Raw genomic sequence first — 17828 nt, 5'->3', positions numbered from 1 at the left:
GGACATAGTGAGGTGTTGTTGCTGGATGTAAGGGTTAGTCCTACCTGATGACATGGTTAGTAAAGACGATTAGGGTTAGTCCTACCTGGTGACATGGTTAGTAAAGACGATTAGGGTTCGTCCTACCTGGTGACATGGTTAATAAAGACGATTAGGGTTCGTCCTACCTGATGACATGGTTAGTAAAGACGATTAGGGTTAGTCCTACCTGGTGACACGGTTAGTAAAGACGATTAGGGTTCGTCCTACCTGATGACATAGTTAGTAAAGACGATTAGGGTTCGTCCTACCTGGTGACATGGTTAGTAAAGACGATTAGGGTTCGTCCTACCTGGTGACATGGTTAATAAAGACGATTAGGGTTCGTCCTACACTGATGACATGGTTAGTAAAGACGATTAGGGTTCGTCCTACCTGGTGACATGGTTAGTAAAGACGATTAGGGTTCGTCCTACCTGGTGACATGGTTAATAAAGACGATTAGGGTTCGTCCTACACTGATGACTTGGTTAGTAAAGACGATTAGGGTTCGTCCTACCTGGTGACATGGTTAGTAAAGACGATTAGGGTTCGTCCTACCTGATGACATGGTTAGTAAAGACGATTAGGGTTCGTCCTACCTGGTGACATGGTTAATAAAGACGATTAGGGTTCGTCCTACCTGATGACATGGTTAATAAAGACGATTAGGGTTCGTCCTACCTGGTGACATGGTTAATAAAGACGATTAGGGTTCGTCCTACCTGATGACATGGTTAGTAAAGACGATTAGGGTTCGTCCTACCTGGTGACATGGTTAGTAAAGACGATTAGGGTTCGTCCTACCTGGTGACATGGTTAGTAAAGACGATTAGGGTTCGCCCTACCTGGTGACATGGTTAGTAAAGACGATTAGGGTTCGTCCTACCTGATGACATGGTTAGTAAAGACGATTAGGGTTCGTCCTACCTGATGACATGGTTAGTAAAGACGATTAGGGTTCGTCCTACCTGATGACATGGTTAGTAAAGACGATTAGGGTTCGTCCTACCTGATGACATGGTTAATGATGATAGGTTCTGGAGGCATCAGGAGAGCATGTAGGCGTTGTGGGATCTCAGAGAACTTCATACGCTGAGTCTCAAAGATCTAGAACAACATAGATAAAAACAACTTTATTCATTTAACTCAAGAACTGGACATGCAAGGATTTCAATATTGTGCTTTTTACGTTTCGGCTATGGACAGTTAATAAAGATCATATGTCAGAGGTCTGTGGTGTGTTTGGGCTAAGGACAACATAACAGACCCATTTACCCATAATCATAAAGATGATGAAATGGCAAAATCCCGTTACTAACATACGGTCCATCAGGTTATATAACAAATCCTCAACATTACAGATACCAACGTGGAGAAAAGAGAAAAGTTATATTTTCCCCAAGAAAGGCTTATATCTTCCAACCAGCTGTGAACAAAGAGGAGACATGCTGCAAGTACTTGTCAGTTGATGAACCCTGACCTGCTGCAGGCACTTTTCACAGTTGATGAACTCTGACCTGCAGCAAGTACTTGTCAGTTGATGAACCCTGACCTGCTGCAGGCACTTTTCACAGTTGATGAACTCTGACCTGCTGCAGGCACTTGTCACAGTTGATGAACTCTGACCTGCTGCAGGTACTTGTCACAGTTGATGAACTCTGACCTGCTGCAGGTACTTGTCACAGTTGATGAACTCTGACCTGCTGCAGGTACTTGTCAGTTGATGAACCCTGACCTGCTGCAGGTACTTGTCACAGTTGATGAACTCTGACCTGCTGCAGGTACTTGTCACAGTTGATGAACTCTCTCTCGTGGGGGTCCTGCAGCTTGTGGGTCTTAACATATTGCCAGAGTGCCTGAATGATGACCGGCCTGGTCTGGGTGTGGATCCCCAACATACGGGCCAGGCGAGGGTCCAGCTTGAACTGAGGGGGCTGGGGAGAGAGAAGTGAAATTAGCAGTGGCATTACACCATCAAACTGAAGATGCAAATGACAAGCATGTATTTGGGAGAGATGTTGAGAAAGGCCTAGCGGTCAAAAACGCCTGGATCACATAGGTCGTTATCAATAAAACGTCACAATAAAGAGAACACAGAACTACAAATATAACATTGTGTACTATACCCGACAAGTAGTTAAGGACAATGTTCCAACCTTGTTCGGCTTTGCCTGTCAAGCAGCATAAGGACACATATGCCCATGTTGGCTAGTCTACTGTTGGCAAGTGATGTTTTTTTTTTTTTATCCTACCAACATAGCTAGCTCACAACATTATCCCCTTTTCAACGTTGTTTTTAAGAGCGTTTAATCACGATTGCTGCTGACAGACATGATAGGCTACGTTGATTGACGGACCACGTAAAATTGGCTAGCTAGTTAGCGAACAACAGATCAGGTCAATAATGCTAGTGGACAAGCTAACAACAGATCAGGTCAATAATGATAGTGGAGAAGCTAACAATAGATCAGGTCAATAATGCTAGTGGACAAGCTAACAATAGATCAGGTCAATAATGATAGTGGAGAAGCTAACAACAGATCAGGTCAATAATGCTAGTGGACAAGCTAACAACAGATCAGGTCAGTAATGCTAGTGGACAAGCTAACAACAGATCAGGTCAGTAATGCTAGTGGACAAGCGAACAACAGATCAGGTCAGTAATGCTAGTGGACAAGCTAACAACAGATCAGGTCAATAATGCTAGTGGACAAGCTAACAACAGATCAGGTCAGTAATGCTAGTGGACAAGCTAACAACAGATCAGGTCAATAATGCTAGTGGACAAGCTAACAACAGATCAGGTCAATAATGTTAGTCGACAAGCTAACTTTCAGGGAATAAACTAGATTTCTTGCCATCTATAGTGGTGATGACTGGCGTTTACCAGGACGAGTTGTGAATAAAAATAGGCTAGTTGCCGATGTCAAGCTCTTTCCAAAAAGCCTAGCTATCTAACATGCCAAACAGTTTGGCTACCCTAACGTATCTGAAATTACATGATCATCACATGCTTTACTGATCATGAAAAGCATGCCAGTTACTATCCGCATATTTCTGATGATAGAGCTAAACAGTTACTATCTGTATAACAGAGCTAAACAATTACTAGCTGTATATCTCTGATGATAGAGCTAAACAGTTACTATCTGCATATCTCTGATGATTGAGCTAAACAGTTACTAGCTGTATATCTCTGATGATATACAGCTATTCCTGTTTAGCTCTATCAGAGCTAAACAGTTACTAGCTGAATATCTCTGATGATAGAGCTAAACAGTTACTAGCTGAATATCTCTGATGATAGAGCTAAACAGTTACTAGCTGAATATCTCTGATGATAGAGCTAAACAGTTACTAGCTGAATACCTCTGATGATAGAGCTAAACAGTTACTATCTGAATACCTCTGATGATAGAGATAAATGTGAGCAATTGTTTTGCATGGAATAATTGGACATTTGTAGTTCTGACTACAATTTTCAACAACTGCTGATATTACAACCAAATAGTTTTAAACTTTAGCAGGTTGTGACTGGCGGTGTGTTTACCTGGTAGTCCAGCATGAGCAGGACAGTGCAGCGTACGCCCACATCCCCTGGCCTCTTCACCTGGAACCCGTCTGTCTCCTGAGTGGTCGCAGTCCTGTGCCACTATAACAATAGAAAATAAACTGTATTTGTCTTTTTAGTTTCTTTACAACAGAATATCATTAGAGTTTACTATGGAGAAAATGGTTGAGAAGAGTGGCGGTGGAAATGTGCTAATATTGATCACCTATTCATGAAAACAGATCTAAATCATGCATTTTTATATCCGAACATTAAACAACATCTTCTTACCTCGACCAAGTGATTGTCAGGCCCATAGAGGTCCTTGTCCAACTCGATGACCAGAGATTTGAAGAAGGAAGAGAACTTTCTCTTCTGCTTGGTGGCTTCATACTTGGACACAGCAGTCTGAGAAAGAAAACCATTTTCAGACATTTCACCAAGTTATAAACACACACAAGACACTATCTGTCAACACACAGACACACACCCCCAACACACACAAACATATGGCTACTAATTAGTCTTACATCTTCAAGCAGACGCCCTTCGACACGCAGCTCCCATGATGCAACAGTGCCCTCTCCGTCTTCTGCGTCGGGCTTGGCAGGGTTGAAGGTGTTGGATATGAAGATACGAAGCTTTCGCTTTTGCTGAAACACAAGAAGCCCAGTCATGTTGAATTTCACTTTCAAAATGTGTATTACCTTCAGAGCAAAACATGGGACGTGATGACCAGGGAAAACTCCAAGCCCCATTTTATAGGCTACAACTCAGGCCCCGAGCTTTCCTGGTCTGGCCACCTTGTCGGTCAGGAAAAGATCCTGGGCCTGAATTGTAGCCTATAAAATTATCCCTGTCCATCTAATGTTATTCATTAGGATCTAAAAAGGCAATGATCCTAGATCAGCACTGTACTATACTTTACTCTCTGTTTATTATCTATGCATAGACACTTTAACTCTACCTACATGTGCATATTACCTCGACTAACCGGTGCCCCTGCACATTGAGTCTCTACCAGTACCTTGCTGTTTATAACCTTGCTATTGTTATTTTACTGTTGCACTTTAATTATTTTTTACTTGACACTTATTTTTCATAAAAACGCATCGTCGGTTAAGGGCTACACCGGTTGTAATCGGCGCATGTGACAAATACAATTTGATTTGAAAAGCTTTATCTATACAGGCCTTGGCCCAAGTGAGGACATAACTCCATATTTGTTACCTTAATGGGTCTCTTGAGTGCCTCCTGGATGTCCAGACGTTTCCTCATGATGGTCTGATCCAGCTTCCTCTCAAACGCCAGCAGGTCCATGTAGGCCTGAGACTCTGGCACCAGCTCCCGGATCCTCTGAGGTAAAATCTTATCCGCCATTTTCTTCTTCTTGGTACTGCAATTGAACAAAACAATACAGTGGGAGTTTATTAGGATCGAAAAGGCCTGTACGCACTATATACACAAATAAAGATACAGTCGACTCTGAATGAGGACAAATAATCAAAGTAAACTAATAATAATTTTGATGTCCCTCATCTCCTGGTAGCAATGTAAAATATTACTGTTGAAGTAAATCCATTCAAGCCTAAAATTACAAATACCGATGGCTAGTCAGATCTTACTGTTGGTTGCGCTGTTGCTGGACCTGCTGAGGGGCAGGCCTCTTACGGGAGGGATCCATGACGCCAGGCATCCCTGGTCGGGACACGGGGCTGGAGCCATAGCCTGGAGGCCCCATGGGCGGACCCTGGGGTGTCATACGGCTGGAGGGTGGCATCCCACCTGGTCTCTGGAGGGGGGAGAGAAGAGACAGGGAGGGAGGGGTTAGAGTCTGGAGGAGGGAGAGAAGAGACGGAGGGAGGGGTTAGAGTCTAGAGGAGAGAAGAAATAGGGAGGGGTTAGAGTCTGGAGGAGAGAATAAATAGGGAGGGGTTAGAGTCTGGAGGAGAGAAGAAATAGGGAGGGGTTAGAGTCTGGAGGAGAGAAGAAATAGGGAGGGGTTAGAGTCTGGAGGAGAGAAGAAATAGGGAGGGGTTAGAGTCTGGAGAAGAGAAGAAATAGGGAGGGGTTAGAGTCTGGAGGAGAGAAGAAATAGGGAGGCGTTAGAGTCTAGAGGAGAGAAGAAATAGGGAGGGGTTAGAGTCTAGAGGAGAGAAGAAATAGGGAGGGGTTAGAGTCTAGAGGAGAGAAGAAATAGGGAGGGGTTAGAGTCTGGAGGAGAGAAGAAATAGGGAGGGGTTAGAGTCTGGAGGAGAGAAGAAATAGGGAGGGGTTAGAGTCTGGAGGAGAGAAGAAATAGGGAGCGGTTAGAGTCTGGAGGAGAGAAGAAATAGGGAGGGGTTAGAGTTTGGAGAGGAAAAGATGGATGGTGTTTGATAGGAGAAAAGAGTAGAAAAGGATAAAAGAGATGTAGAAGAGGAGGAGAAAAGGGAGAACTAAAGAGGTTGTGGTTGTTTGTGGGAGAGAAAAAGAAGGAAGAGGAGGAGCGAAGGTGCTACTGATGGTTGAGATTTGAGGAACAATTTATTTTATTTTATAATGTTCTATCATCTACTGGTATATTCATCTTTGCAGGTGTTACTTCTGCCTTAGACTAAACATTCTCCTTTTGATGCAGTCTACCGAATGTGTTCAACAACAGATAGTGTTTTCCATTTGCGTTTTCAGCCGGCTACTTTTAATTTAAAAAGTTTAAATTCGCTGGTCCGTCAAGCCCTTTCCCGCTAGAATGAACGATATGCATCTTATAGCAATCTATTGATAGGATAGTCACCTGTCAGTCACAAAGCGAGCATCAGGTCAGGTCACGTTAAGGGAGAAATAAAAGTTTATGGCCTGTATCACTTTGTCTAATGCAGCTGTATTCATCCTCTGGGAAGAATAAACTTGGTTTAAGCTTTCATGGTGTCTGTTGAGTTTTTACTTTTGGGGGAGCCCCCCAAAAAGAGGAAGAGGGTATTTTCTCCGTACATCCACAGATGAGCCAGTCACACTTCATATGTAGGCTATGGGATGGTAGCTAGCTAGGTGCACAGACGCAATGCACACAACACTAAATACTTCCTCCAAGCGAGCTAACAACTGTAGCTAGTATTGATTTGCTAGTTTCCATGAAACAGCTGCCTGTGTTAGCTGCCGGGTAAGCACAATGTCCTTAGTGAGCTAGCTAAACATTTGGCTATGGGCTGGCACTGGCAGTATGGGATAATGGAGTGAATTAAATTGTTTCTTCGTCATCTTGCTAGGTGGTTATCGAGCTGTGGCCATCTGGCTAGTAACAAGGGATTTCTATAACAATAGCAACATCATTGCAGACAGCTTGGAATCTAGACCATAAGCAATACGCACAGGATATGCATTACCAAACAACGCTGCTGCCACCTTCTGGTTTGGAGTATTTTAACACGGCTGAGTGGCTGACGACTTCCAAGGTCTTTGCTGTGTGAACACAAGATATTGACTGTCGACGCTGTTTAGAGGTACTGTCGGTAGGCAAAAGTTTGAAAATCCTACCGGTGCGTCTGAGTTTTGAGCCTAATTCTTTTTCTGGCACATACGTTGAATTTAATTGTGCGTGTTTCGCATGGCCAGCCTTTTATTGACAACTGAACAGCAAGGGTTAACTAGTTTATAAAAAGGTGTTGAACTGACAACGTTGGTCTTCTATATGCCTTTGACGTTCATAATTATGCAATGTGATTATATGTCCGTCGGGACAACTGAACCAATGGATTTCTTTGGTTTCCTTTCCTCAGGATGCTTTCTCGGGGCTTGCCAGACAGTGACGCTAAAGTGAGTGACTCATCAGTCAGTGGCTGCATTTAGAGACTCATTCTGGTCCAAATATGATAATTAGGACATTCACAAAAATCCAGACATTAAAAAAAGAATTCAACAATATTTAAAAAAGGTATTGAATCAACTAAATGTATTGAACTTAGTAGGGAATCAACTAAATGTACTGGACATTTATAAAAATGTGTCCAAGTTTATGATAAAGACATGAACAGAATGCATCAGTGATGTGTATTTCCTGCCACTTTCTGAAGAGGCAACAAGAATGCCCCTTTGTGTGTGCGGCGCATGTCTACCACTTTATGTAGCCGTTAGCGGTGATGCTAATGCTAACTGAACTGCTTTCCCCAAAAACATTCTCAAATAAATGTTAAATACAAAGTAGCCTACAATTACCTGCCAGAATGATAAGATTATTTTTATCAATCCAGTGTGTATTTGTTTTGCAAACTCTATGATTACGTGTGCTACAAAACCACTGCTAAACAACAGCCTCTTGCTAGGTGTCCACTGGAATTAAAGGGTAACTTTTGCTAGTTGTCCACTGGAATTAAAGGGTAACTTTTGCTAGTTGTCCACTGGAATTAAAGGGTATATTTTGGGGTAGCCTAGTGGTTAGAGCATTGGGCCAGTAACCGAAAGGTTGCTGGATTGAATCCCCGAGCAGACAAGGTAAAAATCTGTCGCTCTGCCCCTGAACAAGACAGTTATAACCCACTGATCCCTGGTAGGCCATCATTGTAAATAATAATTTGTTCTTATCTGACTTGCCTACTCAAATAAAAGGTTAAATAATACATTTTTATATACACCAACAAAATAAATCAACATCTCAGATTTTTCAGACCTGAAAAGTGGTGTTCTCCTGGTGTGGTTTTAAGCATTTCTGTGGACTTACATCACAAATGTTTTTCTGTTTAAAAAAAACAACTTGATTTTGAGAGCAAAAATATGAAACCTGGAAAAACAAAACCTTTAAATGTATTTTTAAGATAATGTGTTGGTTTTAATAAAAACACATAATTTGTGGTAATTGATATCTTGCAGTAAAATTGTATATGCAACTTCACAATCTCAACAGAAGACAAGTTAATTGTTAAAAAAAAAGGTTTCTAAAAATACACTGAATTCATACATTTTCAGTTATTTAAATTGTAAAGTATTGTCTTTCTTCACAATACCACAACAAATTATTACAATCTGGGAGGTAAACTCCATAAAGTATTCAATAATTTCACTGTGTATTTAAGATAGAATCAAGGCATTAGAATGTGCCAGATGCCACCAAAATAGAGCTTCTTCGGCCGGGGAGCGCCTGGCTGGCTACTTATTCTATTTGGCTGGCTACTTATTCTATTTGGCTGGCTACTTATTCTATTTGGCTGGCTACTTATTCTATTTGGCTGGCTACTTATTCTATTTGGCTGGCTACTTATTCTATTTGGCTGGCTACTCTACTCACTTGAGGAAAACACTGCAGATAAGTTCTGTTCCGTACCATACCAGTCAGGGTCAAGGATGTGGCTTGGTGAGGATGGTAGTGGAAGGAATCGTACAAACAAGGTGATTCTCAGGATAGAGGCAGTTTCAAATGGCATGAAAACTCTATTAAATTCCTCATCATTATTTATGAATAACTAAAAGACTCATGAAAAGGATATGCATTCAATAAACATTTGTTGAGCATACAGGAAACATTGTTGAGCATTCAAGAAACATTGTTGAGCATACAGGAAACATTGTTGAGCAATCAAGAAACATTGTTGAGCACACAGGAAACATTGTTGAGCAGCAACAAGTGAAAAAAAATCCATGTGTTAAAATACAGGTAGAAATGCTCTGATATTTAATGTAGATCAGAACTAAATTGAACAATCATTCAAGGACAATATAACAAACAACACTAGCCAACAAAATACTGATTGAATTACAACAACCTTATATTGAATCAGGCCACCTTATTTTACATTCACAATAAAATACATAATAGTCATCTTAAAATGATGTAAAGTTTGCAAAGCCTTAAATAGGAAACAAAATGTATATTTTCACTAACCAATAAAATATATTTCAGGTATAAGGCTATAGGTGAAATAACCTGGAAATGCTACAGCAAAAAATCCCAATAAAAAACGATAGCAACAAAAATCATCCACAACACACAACCAAATCACTCACCAATCCATGTGCTAGGAACTCAAACAGGCGACTTCGTGTTTCTGAATGCATGAGTACTTATATAGAGAAGGTAGCTCGTAGGCAGAGGAGAGGATAGATGAGACGCCCTCAGAACAGACCGTTACAGCTTCAGTCAGAGGCACACCTCTCTTTCCCTCTCCTCTCTGCAGCCTTGGAGGGAGGGCTGTCTGATCTGTTCTGCTCACATCAACGCTGATGCACACACTCTCTCTCCTTTGCCTCTCCTCTCTACAGATTGGAGGGGGGCTGTGCTGTGTGCCTTGCTCATCAACGATGAAGCCCTCTGCCCTAGTGATGGCCAGTATATACAATAAAAAAATCCATATCGTGATAAATTGACCCATTTTTCCAATAACGACAAATCCCCAATAAATTAACAAATTATTTTTGGGTGTGCTGGCTGGGTGATATGGACAAAAAGTCATATTGTGATAAATGTAACCCATTTCGCTCGACAACAACAAATACAACAATAATAAAATGTTTAATGTACAGTTAGTTAGTTACTTTCCATTATCAACAAGGCTCTAGACAAAAAAAAATCCCAGTGCCAAGTAAAACAACTGAGAGGATATAGTCTATGATTAAAGTAAGCTAGCTCATTCAACATATCCAGGAAATGCATAATTGATATTTTGATGTGCAACCTGTCAAAACAGGATCCAGAATTAGGCTAACATTTATTTATTTTATTTTCAGAGAACTTGCCAACCTCTTTGTTATATTATTCACCAAATGAGGAAGTGAGAACTCAAAACTAGATTGCGAACTCTAAATATGATATTGCTGCTCAATAGATTAATCAAATTAGCCTACACATGGCTATCAGTAAAATGTTGGCCAATGTCCTACAAAGAAACGTTCCAGCGCTAGGCATAGGCTACTTGATGAAGGCCTACTCACTGCAAACGGAGCGCTCCGCTGGCACATCAAAACCACACTAACTACAGCCTACTGCGGGTGTAAAGTGACTCCATTAATACTATTACAGCGTGAGAAATATATACCAGTGGAGGCTCTGAGGAGGAGGAGGAAGAGGAAGGAGAGGAAGGAGAGGAAGTAGAGGAAGGGGAAGAAGGGGAGGAAGGAGAGGAAGGCGAGGAAGGCGAGGACCGTCCTCAGTAAATTTCATTAAAAAATTTTTAAAAATTGTAAAACATAAAAAAGTGATCTTTTTAAGAAAAAAAACTATACTAAATATAGTCACGTGTAGTATAATCAATTATTTGGTGACTTTTTCCCCCCCCAGTGAAGGTCTACAGTAGCCTCAGCACTCTGTAGGGTAGCGCCATGGTATAGCAGGAGGAAAGCTATTTTGCCAATAATTGGTAAAAAGATCAGAATTGGTCTGCCTGTGTAAATGTAGCCTTATAAGATCAGGTAGTTTCTCCCCGTTTCAGTCGGTTTGGAATCTAATTACCATGACCCTGCACCCTACCTTCAGCCATCTATTTATTTCTTACTTTTCATCCACATTGGAGAATGTACTCTCACATTTGTCGCCATAGTGATTTCAGTGAGTCATGTAGATAGACAAGGTTCTAAAGCAGAGGTTTGTGAATCTGTACACTAATAGATGGAGTTGCTGGAGAACTCACCACCGAAGCGTGCCTCAAACGTCATATGAAAATATTTTCTCTTTATTGCCATTTCATCTGCAAACCCTTCGCCCGGTCATCGAGAGAGCAGAAGGACATTGCAGTTTACATGGCAAGGGGAAAAAAAATCAAGGTGGACGTATCTTTTCAGTAATAAACAGACGCTACTGTGTGCGAGTGGAATGAAGAATTCAACAGCCATTAAAATTCTCAAGGAATCGATTTTACACGTCTGTGCAACCTTGGTTTTCTACAACTGGCAGAGTGACTAGGAAGAACGCCACTGCTGCCGGTGAGTTGAAGTAGGATTTTGTGATCCATGGCAGTGACATGAGACAAAAGTAGACAGATCTTTATTTCACTGAGAAATTCTTTTCGGGGGAATAACTGCATATGTGGGTATGGATGTGGGTACATAGACCCCGAGCCACTGCGGCCTCTCATGAGTTTTGTGCCCCCCCCACCCCCATCAAAAGTTGCCCATCGCTAGGTTAGCTTATACCAAACGCCGCCAGAGATGTTTCAACTAACCTGCAGTAGAATGGTGCTGCAACGGATAGAAGCCATTTTACAGCCTCCGGATCAATTCTGCTATTTTGTGAGTTTTTTTGTTGTTTTGTTGCTCTGATATTAACTATGGTTATCCCAATGGTTTCTTATGACCCAAAAGAGCTTCTGGACATCAGAACAGTGATCACTAACTAACACAAAGATTTCTACTTCAACGAGTCAGAGGCTCAGAACATACGGCTTCACCCTGGACCAGGACTAATATGCCGGAGACTTGGGAGAGAACGAGACCGTGCAAGGTCGACGTGCGGGCACCCTGACGAAACTAAAATCGGCGAATACATAAACCGCCTCTACCCTCTGTTCTTTTGGAGAATGTACAATCACTGGAGAAGAAACTAGACAAGCTCTGTTCGAGACTATACTATCAAAATGGGACCTGAAGAACTGTAATATCCTGTTTGTCAGAGTCGTGGCTGAACAAAGACATGGATAATATACTGGTTTCTCTATGCGTCGCCAGGACAGAGCAGCAGCGTCTGGTAAGCTCAAGGGGGAGGAGTGTTAACAACCGCTGGTACGTAATCTCTAATATTAAGGAAGTCTCTAGGTTGTGCTCTGAGTTAGAATACCTAATGACGATGATAATGAAAACAGAGAAAACTCTGAAAGATATTAAATCCAAATGTACGGCTCGCGTGTCACACAATGTGACCAAAACAAAGATCTACACACATGCAAGAGGCATTTCTCACTTGATACAAAATATAGATTTAATATATTTCAGCTTTATATAGAATCACCTGCAACTGGACACGGGCATTTATAAGATACCCGTTTTGTATAAACCAACGTTACCCTGTAACGCCCAGTAATAGAAGCATAGTTGATGAAAGGTATGTGGACACCTACTCGTCGAACATCTCATTCCAAAACCATGGGCCTTAATATGGAGTCGCCCCCCCTGCTTCTACAACAGCCTCCACTCTTCTGGGAAGGCTTTCCACTAGATGATGGAACATCTTGTGGAAATGCCATTGTGGAATTACCATTAGCACTGATGTTGGGCGATTAGGCTCGCAGTCGCCGTTACAATTCATCTCAAAGTTGTTCGATGGAGTTGAGGTTAGGGCTCTGTGCAGGCCAGTCAAGTTCTTCCACACCGATCTCGACAAACCATTTACAGTGGGGCAAAAAAGTATTTAGTCAGCCACCAATTGTGCAAGTTCTCCCACTTAAAAAGATGAGAGGCCTGTAATTTTCATCATACGTACACTTCAACTATGACAGACAAAATGAGAAAAAAAAAAATCCAGAAAATCACATTGTAGGATTTTTAATGAATTTATTTGCAAATTATGGTGGAAAATAAGTATTTGGTCAATAACAAAAGTTTCGCAATACTTTGTCATATACCCTTTGTTGGCAATGACAGAGGTCAAATGTTTTCTGTAAGTCTTCACAAGTTTTTCACACACTGTTGCTGGTATTTTGGCCCATTCCTCCATGCAGATCTCCTCTAGAGCAGTGATGTTTTGGGGCTGTTGCTGGGCAACACGGACTTTCAACTCCCTCCAAAGATTTTCTATGGGGTTGAGATCTGGAGACTGGCTAGGCCACTCCAGGACCTTGAAATGCTTCTTACGAAGCCACTCCTTCGTTGCCCGGGCGGTGTGTTTGGGATCATTGTCATGCCGAAAGACCCAGCCACGTTTCATCTTCAATGCCCTTGCTGATGGAAGGAGGTTTTCATTCAAAATCTCACGATACATGGCCCCATTCATTCTTTCCTTTACACAGATCAGTCGTCCTGGTCCCTTTGCAGAAAAACCGCCCCAAATCATGATGTTTCCACCCCCATGCTTCACAGTAGGTATGGTGTTCTTTGGATGCAACTCAGCATTCTTTGGCCTCCAAACACAACGAGTTGAGTTTTTACCAAAAAGTTATATTTTGGTTTAATCTGACATTCTCCCAATCTTCTTCTGGATCATCCAAATGCTCTCTAGCAAACTTCAGACGGGCCTGGACATGTACTGGCTTAAGCAGGGGGACACGTCTGGCACTGCAGGATTTGAGTCCCTGGTGGCGTAGTGTGTTACTAATGGTAGGCTTTGTTACTTTGGTCCCAGCTCTCTGCAGGTCATTCACTAGGTCCCCCCGTGTGGTTATGGGATTTCTGCTCACCGTTCTTGTGATGATTTTGACCCCACGGGGTGAGATCTTGCGTGGAGCCCCAGATCGATGGAAATTATCAGTGGTCTTGTATGTCTTCCATTTCCTAATAATTGCTCCCACAGTTGATTTCTTCAAACAAAGCTGCTTACCTATTGCAGATTCAGTCTTCCCAGCCTGGTGCAGGTCTACAATTTTGTTTCTGGTGTCCTTTGACAGCTCTTTGGTCTTGGCCATAGTGGAGTTTGGAGTGTGACTGTTTGAGGTTGTGGACAGGTGTCTTTGATACTGATAACAAGTTCAAACAGGTGCCATTAATACAGGTAACGAGTGGAGGACAGAGGAGCCTCTTAAAGAAGAAGTTACAGGTCTGGGAGAGCCAGAAATCTTGCTTGTTTGTAGGTGACCAAATACTTATTTTCCACCATAATTTGCAAATAAAGATTAGTTGGCTAGTCATAGGAATGTAGGCTTGAGAGACTATTAATGAGATCTGTGTCCATTTTCTATAGCCTAATGCCTGCAACAAGAAGTTAGTCATTATTAGTGAATGAGCATCGTGCATGGTTCTAGTTAAACTTGTAACAGAAAAGGACATTTTCATAGACAAACTAGAAAGCCAGATCAGTGATTATTGCAAAGAGCAGGTAAAACTATTTTTTTATAAAATAATTAAATGATTAGTGGGTCTTATGGTTGTGGAAGGCTTACATTTAGCCTAGGTATAACTTCACAAACACTGAATTCATAGATTATTGCTGACTGTTTGGAATGCTGTGTATTTTACTTTTAAACTGTACAACAACGCATATTTAGAGAAAACATGTTCCCCAATGCTGGAAGGAGGGCCTGAGTAAAAAAGTTTGGGAACCCCTGATGACTACAGTAGAGACAAAGATTTAAACTAAACCCAGATAGACCACAGCCTGCCGTTTCCAACGGGAACAAATGAGTCATAGTGGGCAGAACTAGCAAGGAGGTGGGCAGGACCATGCACGAGCTAGTGAGATCCTATTGGCACATTCTAGCATACATCTACATAGTTCCGTTAGGGAACACCTCCTATGTGAAGTGTGCGTGTGCTATATATAACTCAATAAGCCTTTGCACTCCTAAACAACGCACTTTTTAAAAACTTTTGCAAAGGGTAAAGTCTACTAAACATAGTCCACTCTGTTCATAACATATTTTAGTTTTGGGAATAGAAAACTGTATTGTGATCAAATGTTTCATCGATGGGAAAATTTGCAGAATGTTGGCCAAAATCCATCTCGTTCCATCTTCTCCGACTGCTGGACAGTGGCCTTCCTCTCACTACCATATTTGGTAGTGAGCATAAACTCCAAGTGGATGCTTCACATTTATACATCTCATCTGTGGTAGTGATGCACACACCACCTTTCATTCAATCATCTGCAGATGTTGCCAGAATATACAGACCCTACTGTTACGCTTGTTTACACTGAGCTGCACTGGGGTCAGAACGCAATCAGAGTTACATTAAGACACAGTGGTGAGCGGCTAAAGATATGGGTTCAAAAACTTCCCTCAATGCTCAACTGGCTAAAGTTGGCTAGCTTGCTAGTAACTTCCAGTCACGATTGAAAGAACACCTCACTGATCATTTTACTTGCCCTACAAGAGCTGGTTAGGCTGTTTTCATGTAATCTAGTTAGTAACTGTGTTGCTGGCAACCATTTAAGTTGTTCTTCTGCTGACGTTTACTGACACCATTAAATTCAACAGGTTTTCGAATTCAAATAAAAAATAGAATTTTATTTGTCAAATGCGCTGAATACAACAGGTAGACCTTACGGTGAAATGCTTACTTACAAGCCCTTAATCAAAAACACAGTTAAGAAAAATAAGTTAAGAAAATATTTAGTAAATGAATGAACATTGAAAAAAAGTAACACAATACAATATTGACTAATATATATATATACGCAAAATCGTTATTGGGGTACAGGTACTGAGTCAATGTGCTGGGGTACAGGTTAGACGAGGTAATATGGTAGGGTTATTCATCAGTTATTCTGTGCTCTGGCACACTCAGACAAGAGTGCCCTGAAATCAGAGTAGACAGCCAGAGTGAATTTACTAAACACATTCCTAATGTAACCATGACTGCGTCCTGACCCCAGTGCAACTTTGTGTAAACGGAAGTAACGGTAAGTTCCGTCTGTATCTTCTGGCAACGGCGGATTTAAAACCAGACAAATCAAATCAAAATTTGACTAAGTTAGCTACCCAGATAACTTTTAGTTAACACACGCCAAACTACTAGTAAATGGGACAGTTAGTAAGACAGTTAACGAGCTAATGTATTAGTTTTAACCGCCACTTGGGAACAGACTTAGCTCATAGCTACAGTAGCTAACTAACTAGTTGTGCATCAACATAACATTGTGAATAGCCACAAAAAATAAATCAAGGACGACAATCAGTAATCAGGGGCCTTTACGAGTAACGTCACGGTATCCCGTCGTTAACTACATATCATTAGTACAAGTATAGGTTAACTACCGCTTTGAAAACGGCTTTGTTCTAGCTAACGTTTAGCCGCTGAATCGTGGCTCACCGGGTATCCAGGCCCAGGCATCGGAGATCGGTAAAGGTGGTTCTGTGCGCCCGATGAGGGTCCCATCCTTCCACCAGGAGTTCCAGGTCCCATGCCTGGTCCTCCACCTTGCACCTGGGGTCCAGGTCCCATTCCCCCGCCACCACCTCCTCCCGTTGGAGCCGATTGAAAACTACCTCTGGCCGCCATCTCCTCTGGATGTCTCCGCCACCGGATAGTGGAACGGAACTATCGCGACTCGCGAGAGTAGTCAAGTTGATGTAGCGGAGCGTTTCTTTTCTTACAACAGCGACCTCTGCTGTTTAATTTCCATACAACCAGCCTTTATTGAGGTTGAACATGTTATAGTCTCAGCATCCTATGAAAGCAGTTTCAAAATAAAAACAACCAAATAAATGCATGTAAATCTTTCTGTATGGAGACGTCTCTGGAGTCAGGAGTTTTACAATTAGCACAGGTTATAGTGGGCAAACCAGGCGTTGACCTGGGATTTTTTAACCTTCAAACAGGTTAAAATGTTAATATTCATGTATTTACAGTATGTCAACCAGAGTTGTGGAGTCGAGACAAGATTGTAATTGGATATCACGAAAAAGGAGGTAAAATAATGCCTGGGCTTGGAGCACCGAGACGGATGATTTGAAATGATCTGGCCAGGTTTTGTAATGTTTTGTCTCTCATTTTGTGGCAAAGTCTACGTGGTTTACGCTACACGCAGCCACGCACAATCTGATTGGACCAGAAAACTGTCAATCAACACAGGTCGGGTGAGCTAGCGAAGAGATCGATGATTTGCTTTTCAGCCATACGATCAGGTGGAGCGCAAAACGTCAAATTATGGAGAGAGGATTGCCATAATACGTCTCTCTAAACTCCCGCCAGTGGAAAGGGCTTTTTTTTTCTCTTGTTGAAATGTCTGCAGTTTAAATGCATGTGGTAAATCTATATTCCATCTAATACCACAGTAATTGCTAGAGTTTCATAATTCCATTCCCGTACCGTTTATTGTAACACGTAGACATTTCTGTTTGAAGTTTTATAGGCCTACAATACAGTTTAATTTTATAGCCATGTCTCTCTCATTTTTGCTGTGCATAATAGGAGCGCTCGCGGGCGCACAGAACCAGCTTTGGAGTCAGAATAACGTTGAATGATTGTTCCATGTCTGGAACAATTAATAATCATGCAGTCTGATTATTGTGGAAATAGCATTTTACATTGTAGAACCAGATTATTGCCAAGTGTATGGTCCTGGGAGCAAAGATCTTATTTTATGTTTGAGCTCCTTTTAGACAGATTCGATTTCTCAGATAGGACAGGAGGCTATTTCTTTTGAGATTTTGCGCATATATATTTGGTAAATCTACTTGTATATTTTGTACGATGTGGCGCTTTC

At 41.6% G+C, this 17828-nt stretch overlaps 1 protein-coding gene across 2 annotated transcripts in view; it reads right to left on the bottom strand.

Moving 5' to 3' along the window:
* Window positions 1-16935, bottom strand: part of LOC110528578 (SWI/SNF-related matrix-associated actin-dependent regulator of chromatin subfamily D member 1) — a 33789-nt gene extending 16854 nt beyond the window's left edge. Inside the window, exons 1-8 of one of the 2 annotated variants that reach the window (XR_016497447.1) lie at window positions 16433-16933; window positions 5197-5363; window positions 4802-4967; window positions 4102-4224; window positions 3863-3979; window positions 3572-3673; window positions 1794-1955; window positions 1031-1128 (exon numbers count right to left, since the gene is read on the bottom strand). Coding sequence is in view for 1 of the 2 variants with exons in the window: in XM_090241994.1 (XP_090098120.1) it covers window positions 1031-1128; window positions 1794-1955; window positions 3572-3673; window positions 3863-3979; window positions 4102-4224; window positions 4802-4967; window positions 5197-5363; window positions 16433-16621 (1124 nt within the window). In the remaining variant the exon portion in view is untranslated. Of the gene's footprint in view, window positions 1-1030; window positions 1129-1793; window positions 1956-3571; window positions 3674-3862; window positions 3980-4101; window positions 4225-4801; window positions 4968-5196; window positions 5364-16432 lie in introns of both variants that reach the window. The other variant, XM_090241994.1, reaches the window with a different exon arrangement.
* Window positions 16936-17828: the final 893 nt, after the last annotated feature.

Source organism: Oncorhynchus mykiss, chromosome 7, assembly GCF_057628025.1.
Source record: "Oncorhynchus mykiss isolate SJ-2025 chromosome 7, ASM5762802v1, whole genome shotgun sequence".
Lineage (NCBI taxonomy): Eukaryota > Metazoa > Chordata > Actinopteri > Salmoniformes > Salmonidae > Oncorhynchus > Oncorhynchus mykiss.
Note: the sequence above shows the minus strand (reverse complement) of the source record. Positions and strands in the feature narration are given on the sequence as shown.